Source organism: Corvus brachyrhynchos, unplaced genomic scaffold, assembly GCF_000691975.1.
Source record: "Corvus brachyrhynchos isolate BGI_N302 unplaced genomic scaffold, ASM69197v1 scaffold94, whole genome shotgun sequence".
Classification (NCBI taxonomy): Eukaryota; Metazoa; Chordata; class Aves; order Passeriformes; family Corvidae; genus Corvus; species Corvus brachyrhynchos.
Window position 1 is genome coordinate 7,128,797 of NW_008238330.1, and position 9,040 is coordinate 7,137,836.

General features: G+C 43.4%; 1 protein-coding gene across 2 annotated transcripts in view; it reads left to right on the plus strand.

Moving 5' to 3' along the window:
- AOAH (acyloxyacyl hydrolase) overlaps window positions 1-8,770 on the plus strand; it is a 76,226-nt gene extending 67,456 nt beyond the window's left edge. For both annotated transcript variants that reach the window (XM_008633862.2, XM_017734445.1), the window contains exons 21-22: window positions 383-459; window positions 6,799-8,770. In XM_008633862.2, coding sequence (XP_008632084.1) covers window positions 383-459; window positions 6,799-6,927 — 206 coding nt within the window. In that variant the 3' untranslated portion in view covers window positions 6,928-8,770. The remainder of the gene's footprint in view (window positions 1-382; window positions 460-6,798) is intronic.
- The last annotated feature ends 270 nt before the right edge of the window (window positions 8,771-9,040 follow it).

Consider the following 9,040-nt stretch of genomic DNA (forward strand, 5'->3'; position numbering starts at 1 on the left):
CTGCTGAAGATGCAACTAACATGGGAAATGCAAAAGTATTAAATCAGTATTAAATAATTTACAGCCTTACTTGCTACAGCATCCATCTTAGTTGGGAGGGAAAGTGAATTGTTTTACGATCATTTATGTTCAAAGCGCTTCCTTGCATAAATATAGCAGAGGAAAAAAATAACAATAAAGGCTTAAATACTGCCCCAAGGAGAGGGGATTGTACACACTATTGGCTCTGACAACTTCATGTGAATTATCATAATCTTCACGCAGAGCTGTCATGTGCTTAAAAATACCAGCGGTGCTTTGAGGAGGAGGGGGGTACATCTCTGGGTGGGCATCTCCGTGCTCAGTGGTTGGTGATAACCCCTCTTGCCTGTGCTCTTTGCAGCAGCTGAGGAGTGGCGCAAGATGGGAGGTGAGCCCTGGCAGCTGATCGAACCAGTTGATGGCTTCCACCCCAGCCAGGTAAAACCCAGCCCCAGGAGATGGGTGGGAGCAGGTGGGATGTGGGAGCAGGTGGGATGCTGGTGCCCGTTACTGCCCCAGGCACCCAGCTGGCATGCCACAGGCATGCAGGTTTGGGGAATCTGTCTTTCTTAAAAGAGAGAGAGTCATAGAATCATTTAGGTTGGAAAGATCTCTAAGATCATGGAGGCCAACCATTAACCTAACACTGCCAAGTCCACCAGTAAACCCTGTCCCTAAACAGCACATGTACAAGCCTGTTAAATACCTCCAGGGACAGTGATGCACCCATTTCCATTGGCAGCCTCTTCCAAGGCTTGGCAACCCTTTTTATTTCCCTGAAATAATTTTTCCTAATATCCAATCTATACCCTCTCTGGTGCAGTTTGAGGCCATTTCCTCATATCCTATTAATTGTTTCATGGGAGAAGAAACCAACCCCCACCTCATCACAACCTCTGATGATTTGTTAGATGATAGCATAAGAAGAATATTATTGTAGAGAGCACTAAGATCTCCCCTCAGTGTCCTTTTCTCCAGGCTAAAAAACTTCTTTTCCCTCAGCTGCTGCTCAATAAGTCTTGTGCTCCAGACTCTTCTCCATCTCCATTGCTCTTCTCTGGACAAGCTTCAGGACCTCAATGTCTTTTTTGTAGAGAGGGGCCCAAAACTGAACACAGGATTCAAGGTGCAGCCTCACAGTTGCTGAGTACAGGATGACGGTCACTGTCCTGGCCCTGCTGGCCCCACCATTGCTGATACAAGCCAGGGTGCCTTCTTAGGCCAGTCTAAATGACAGCTGTAGCCCCAGAGCTGATATCTCCATTTCTGATGGCTGCACTCTGCTCTGACTCCTGCAAGGTCTTCTGCCTTTTCCCCTTACTGACCAGTATCGTGGCCAAACAGGTCTTAATGCGCAAAAACTGATCCTCACCACTTAGGCTGGCCAGCTGCCTGCCCAGACACCCGTGGGAGTTGTGCAGGATCAGGACAGTAAGGCAGCACTGCAAAAACCAGACAGGTCTTCTCCAGCCCTGCCCTTGCCCTGCAGCCTCTGAGGCTGCAGGTTTCCCTGTCACAGTCTGGAACAAAGATTCCTTTTTGAAGTTATACATTTAAATTGCTTATGCTCAGCAGCTACGTATTATTACGTTTTCACTTGCTTGCTTGGCCTCCTAGAACAGGTGGCAGGAGAAGGTTTACAGTCTGTTTATTACAGAAATAAATAAAAGGAGAAGCAGCTGCTCCACTGTAAGTCCTTGCTTGCGTTCAATAATCTAGTGTGAGCTTGCCTGGTTCCCACCATGCTCACTTCAAATTAGTTTTTTTCTGACCCTATAAAAAATGTGGAGAGAGCATGTTCTGCAGTCAGCTGCAAGCAAAACCAGTTTTCTATACACCACCTGCAGGTTTCAAACACATGTGCAGAGGAAAGCAGCAGTCAGTCTCCTTTGCAAGCAAACCCCACCACACTGCCCAGCCACTGGCAGTGCCACTTGGTAGCTCCAGATCATGGGAGGATTTTATGGGCCAGTTTTATGTTGTGAGCTAATGCCCTGCATGTGTTGACTCCCACAGCCCCATCTCCATATAACCCAATGTGAGGCCGCTTTCCACACTGGGAAAGAGCAGTCAGTGGAGAAGCACTTCAATGGGAGCGAGTTGCAAGCACTGATGGATTCCAGCACTGCAGCAGCTTCTCCATTGACTGTGCTTCAGTTCAGATAGGGGAGACCTGCTGGGAGAACTCCAAAGGCAAAATAGATGCTTTAGGTGCTATCTTTTACACCCATGTTAGTCACTCGGGGCAATACAGTGCCTTGCTTAGCCATGCCAAATTAAAAGATCCTCCTGTTTGAAGAGGGACTCCTTCATAGCAGAAATTCCTGCCTGTCTACCACACAAGTACCAGGAGACAGCTGCGTGAAAGTATGAACTCACAGCCTGGGGATGTGGAGAAAGTGTGCCTTGATTTTTGGCTGCAGGCCTTTCGCAAGGAAGCAATTAGAGAAAACTCAGCAAATGAAATGAGAGTGAAAACAGTGACAAAACAAACCCCATTCCCACCCCTGCCATCTGGGGAAACTGTGCAATATGAAGTCTGGAGTGCAATGGAAACTTTTGCATTATTTTCTTGGCATTATTTTCCTGTCATTATTTTCCTGTCATTATTTTCCTGTCTTTCCCTGAGGCTGGCCTTAGGTTTCTTATAACCCCCAGGACCAGGCCACAAAGGGAGCCAGGCTTGCCATATCACAGCTTTTCATCCAGCCTCCTGCCCACATCCTGTATCCCACCAGCAGCTGCAAGGTAGCACAGAGTTGAAGGCAGCAAATGTTTATCTTAACAGAATCCTTCCTTATCCAAAAGAAAATTACAAAAGGACACTGAAGGACAGCTGCAAACCCTACTTGCAGCCCCCAGAGTGCTGAGCTCCAGGATCCAGTCAAGCACTGCCGTATTTCACTCCCTCTGGACCTGGCATCCTGCAGTGGTTATGATCTCTCCCTCCTGCTGTTAGGATGACGTTAATGCTTTTATAGGTACATTCTCCCTTACAGTCAAGGTGCCAGCTGTAGATATGCCTCACTTCAAGTGAGTTATTGTCCTCCTAGGATTTATTAATTAGCCTTATCCAAACATCCACCATTTTAAATCCATTTTTCTTTTCCTGTTGGAGTGGAGAAGTCCGTTATCAACATACCACTATTTGGAGTGAGACGCAGCACTCTGCCCCAAAAGAGTGACTCCTTTAGTAAATAGAAGGGGAAGTGTGGGCAGAGAACTGCTATTTTAGAGTATGCTTAAGGAAGATGATAAATAATTCACTCACTCCTCATACAAGTTTTATTTAAAGTTTTGCTTTCTCCTGACATGAATGCCTCTGGCCAGGTATGGTTTTTGTAGCATATAGAGCTGCCTAGCGGGAGAGGATTGATTCCATGCAGCTTGTCAAGTGGGCAGAGGCTCTTTCTTCCATCCCTGCAGCTATTCCCCCCACCTCAAAGGCATCTTGATAAATACAACAGATAAGATACCTAGCCAGGGCATTTCTGCTGAATTTTCCCTCTGTAGATCTTGAAGCACCTGACAAATATTGCCAAATTTTTGAATTGAGCAGCACTCCAAGGAAAGCATAAACACCTTAGCTCTTGCCTTCAATGCAGAGAAATTTTGAAGTTTGGGATGAAGGAACCACTCTCTGTGCCCCTTTCACCCCAAGGGTGAGCTGGCAAGTGTGATCTCACTAGGTGACCCCTAATCACTGTGGTACAGCAAGGGGCAGGATAAGCTGGTGTCCATTGTAAGCCCCCAAATTTCACCTGCTGTTTATCCACTGTCTCTTTAATTAAAAAAAAAAGGTTGCCCACTGGTATAAACATGGCAGAAGCAGGTGTCAATCTGTATATCCAGGAGTCCAGAGGTCCAGACATTCTGGAGGGGTGTGGGAGGGAATTGAACCTTTCTAACTGAAGCTTGCATACGTTGCAAGGAGAAGGAAAAGAGAAAAGAAAAAAGGCCACACTCACCCTGTGCCATCAGAGCTAGTGCAGTTTTTCATGCATTGCAGAAAGGTTAGGCAGGCAGGAAAAACTAGCCCACAGTCCCTACTCCAGGCAATATTTTATATTTAAAAATCTTGAAAGATGGGATAAACACCAAGTCCTAATTTGTTTCACTGTGCCCAGAACCACATTCCCTTCCTGTAAATTTCTTGTGAGGAAAGGGGTTTCCTGCATGTTTTTTTTTAAGTTGCGAAACAGGAGGGTGCAAACAAAACACTCATAATTGGCATAACTGCATTCCACTAAAGTTTCAAAGTTAAAATTTGCCTCCATAAAGTGTTTTCCAAAACATGCAGCGCAGGATGGAGGCAGAAGAAATTCACGCTATTTACTTTTGACACTTAAAATCAAAGTGATTCACTCAGTCCTCCCAAGTTTCCTCTAGAGCTGTTTTTGAGACACCATTCCCCAAAGTTCAGCTTGGTTGTCCTTGGGAAAAAATCTGTCTTTCTCTTCCCAGTGACTATAGAGGGAGCCCAGGGAATTTCTTCAGCATCTCCTCCTTACTACAAAATTTCACTGCAAATCTTTATGAATGCCAGATGGCTTCAAGGACACCACTTCCCTCTAGAACAGTCGATTGCTTTGTTTGGATGACAGGGCCATGCATTTCAACAGGATCCTGCATAAATGGCTTCCTTTCTTGCTTTTATGAAGGTATCAGGGAGAATGCAAAAGCCCTGAGCATCACAAACTGGAACCTGAGACGCTTGGAAGATTCTTAATGTTTATATACAGGCAGGAAAGCACAGCTTGAGTGTGATTAGCTTCTCCCTTTTTCTTCCTTAAGTCATAGCAAAGCACATTCCAGGCAGAAATAAAGAGGAAAAGATGAAGTGACGCATATCAGATGAGTTGGGTATTTACACTTTGCTGAGAATCATGCCTATCACCTGTTTGCTGAAGACAAGGAAAACAGCCAGAAGCTGCTGAAATAACACAGCCACCTCCCAGTTGCAGTCACCCAGAGCACTGGGAGGAATGGATAATATCTCCTTTTAAAAACTTGCTTAGGGGTTGCCATCTTCACAACAACAAAAAAATAATTACAAAGCTCATAAAAATTATAGCGCGTCTCAAAGCACAAGAATTTTGGAATTTAAAAAAGACCTGCAAGAAAGCGATTTCCAGAATCACAAACCCTTCTCTGTGCTAAACTACTCATCCAGAATAAATTATTGAAATCATTGGGACATCAAGAAACTATGCGTGGACAGAATCTAATTCAGATAAAAATTTAGGGTAGTTTAAGTACATATACCCTAAATTACAGTCAGCATTAGTCTGAACACTGTAGAGCATATGTCCAGTGATACCTTTGCAAAGGGTGCACCATGCAAAGACAGTAGGGTTTTTTAAACCAACCACCCAACCAGCCAATTAATCAACACCACCCATCCTGCTAAAACCCGTGGAAGGTGTAGGGAGGTTTATGAAGGAGGTTTGGAGACTGGCATGCCAAAATGGACCACTCTGACAGGGATGGGTCTCAGCCTCCTGGCTGCAATAGGGTGTCCCAGAATAACGTTTGGTCACAATACAAACTACAACCAGGAGAAAACCCTCTATTGCACAAATCTCCACTACCCCTCTCTCCTGCCCGTTCCTCCATTAGCTTAACAAGACTTTGAGTGACCAGAGTCTAAGAGCTTCCACCCCACAAATGCTTCTCTTTGTATGTGAGCCCTTAAAAAAAGAAAGATTTTGTCTTCCAGGCCATCACTACAGCTTCTTTTAAAGCACAGGATTAAAAAAGCAGCACATAAAAATTCCCGAAAGGCTCCAGTATCTTCCCAAACTCTGAAACAACAGTATTCAAGTAGTTTGATTCCATAAACCCCCCTCGGCCCTTAAAAGCAACCAAAAAAAAAGCTTTTGTTAGCCTTATTTAATCCTCATAATTGCAGTCAATATCAGTGTGTTGAAAAGTTTGAGTTGAAAAGAAAGTTCCCATATAGGCCAAATATAACCGCAGGTCAGGAGTATAACAAAAATGCCTAGCAGGGTGTGAAAACTTGGATAAGGGAGAGTCAGGCTTTTCTCTCTGTCCCTTTCTGCTACCACTGATGTTTTTCGCCCTGCCAGTGCAGCAGATACGATTTCTCTTTGGCACATAACTTCTAGGGCAAAAACCTTTGTGAAAGCTGGAGTAAGACTGCTGTTGAGGAGAAAAGCTATTCTACCATTTCTACAGGTCTCATGGGAAAAAACTCTGAAGACAACCCAGTAGCAGGTGCAAACTTAGAGCATCAGACACAGTTAGTTATGAAACTAGAAATAATTGGGCCTCTTTTTCCTCATCACCTGTGGTTTCCTCCCAGGAGAGCACAGAGAACATTTATTAGAAGTACCAAAAGCATTTGGGAGCATGAATTCCTTTGGACTTGCAAGAGCTTTATGCGTTATACCCAAGCGGTGCTTTTGACATACTTTCAAAATGTTTCATGGGAGAAAAAAAATAAAAATCAGATTTCAGGGCCTTTGCATAGCAGTTTATGCACTAGACACCATAGGCATCTGGAAGTGGTTGGAGACAGACTATCATTATTAGACAAATGACGGGAGGTGCAGACATATGGCGCTAATACTGTTTTTACTCTCAGAAGGATTTTGCCCTGGTCAAGCAGCTGGAATGGTTTTTTTCCTTTGGTTATAGGCTACAGTCCATCCCATGGTTATACTGGGCAGTCCTTATGGTGGGGTCTTCTAAACTCTGGCATGAAATGACTGTATTATTGAGGCACAAGGAATTGATAGCATTTGTGGTTTGCAGATTGCTGCAGCCCTTGGAACAGGCATTACCTGGCAGAAGGCGCTACACGAGTGGCCTCAAGTGCTTGGCAAGGAGAATCCATTCAATGACCAGATTGAAGCCATATTCAAAGACCAAGGTGGACACTGACTTCCAAACTGCCGGAGCCCTCACGCAATTTATGGTGGCGCTTCCACGAGTCAAGATGAGTAAAGACACAAAAAAAAGGGCGGAGGGAAGTTACCAGAGCCAGTAGCAGTGGACATAACACAAGAGCATTCTTTCCAGTTTGTATCTCACCTGCACAAGTAGGCTATGCTTTTTCTGTGGAGCTACAAAAATAAAAATCAGAGGATAGCTGCCAGCTAGACCATTTGTTATATCAGTTTGAAAATCTGTATTTCTTTTATCCATATTTAGCAAACTCCTACCTCTAGCTAATTGTTTTTCCTTCTGCAGAACATTTCTAGGCTTTCTACTTGTACTGTTTCAACAGTTAATCTGATCCAAAAAGGAGAGGAGGGGACCCCAAACTCATTATGTTGCTATAAATTGTGTGTATGTAATTGCCTTGACTGTCAATACATTATTTAGCTGCTATTTGCTTATTAAAGTGTGCCAGGAATAACAAGGCACTACAGTTTTGATGTGCTTGGCAGCATCAGCACAGGCTGACTGAACACAGGTTCTCTTCCCCCATTAATAAGATATTAAGTTGACAACACTTCATGTATTCAAAGCAGGTTGCTTTTTCAATCTTTAATGTATCTTTCCTTTTTTGCTTCCTGAGGAATACAATATGCCCAGTCCTATGTCTTTTACAGGCATGGCTGAGGGAATCACTGAAAATACTGGGCAGCCCATACTTCACAGGCAGACTTGAAGATGGAGAATTACTGTGTTTTTTCATGAGCTTATCCCATGCTCTTAGAAAAATAAAGAAATACTTAAAAATTATAGACAGCTCTACCCTACTTGCAACCTTACTGGTGATGGAGGGATCAGAGAGCATAAAAAGGCATTAATTATGGGCGGAAGAGATCTGGTAAATAGCAAGCATTAATATGACATGACTAAAACCCACCCCGGCAGCCCAAAGCTCAAGTAGAGTCACTCTGCCCCTTGTTCTGAGCACAGCCCTTGCACAAGGCTGTGTCACACATGAGGCAGCTCTTGGGCTGTGGTCCAAACCCAAGGAGAGGGCCTGGCTGTAGGACATGCAGCCACTCAGCATTTTGAACAGGCAGGGGATGACTTGGCTAATACTATTTTGATTGAAGCATGTATCCTTTCTTTCCTAGATCCTGCTCCTTTTTTGAGAGCACAGTCTTTTATTAAGATATTAAGATAGAAATTAAGATAGAAATTCCTTTGGGATGACTGCTAACACTTAAGTAAATATTAAGTCACCTACTTTAGGAAACCAAAAGGGAATACATTCCTTAATTGAATGGTACTTGTTAATAAGGCCCCAATTCATTCAAGGCATTTAGATGTTACCAAAATATCCAGTCTCCCAAGAAATATTTTCAACTCCAGAGAGGCATGCCTGGGGAAGAGTATTTAGCATTAGAAGGAAAAGGAAATCTCCCTGCTTCCTGTAGAAATTCTCTTCAAACAAAATAATATTCCATGTACCCTGGCCAGGTAAAACACCTATTTTTTTATTACCTATTCGGGACTCTTATCTTTCATTAAATACAACACAAGAACAGAAACAAGTGCATCCACATGTTTTTACTACAGACCAAGTACAGCACAGGCAATAATTACAGAATATCAGATTATTTCCTCTACATCAACATACAGAAGCATAGCAATTAAAAGGGGGAAGGGAGTCATGTTTAGAAGCCTAATTTTCAAGGCAATTTCATTGCAAATTATTGTATTTCATTTGAGGTTGGGATTTAATAACACCAATTAGGAGTTTTACAAAGTAGTAAAACTGAAAATCTCCTCAGCTAAAATAAGCTTCATTGCCTAAAGCAAAGCATTTTTCTCTTACAGACTTTCTTACTAGTAAACTTCTTGAATTTGTGAACAATGGGATAAAATGATTTCTTAGAACAACTTTTCAAAGACAACCTGAAACCTCCATAGCTGAATCCCAAAGCAAAACTCCCAAGTGTGCTCAGTAGAATTCCTCCATGCTAGATACAGGGCCCCTGAGGAACACCAAGGAATGGGTTTGACCCTGCTTGAAGGCACACTACCCAAAGCACGTGCCCTCATGCCTCAAGGTGAGCTCTGCAGCTCCAAACCA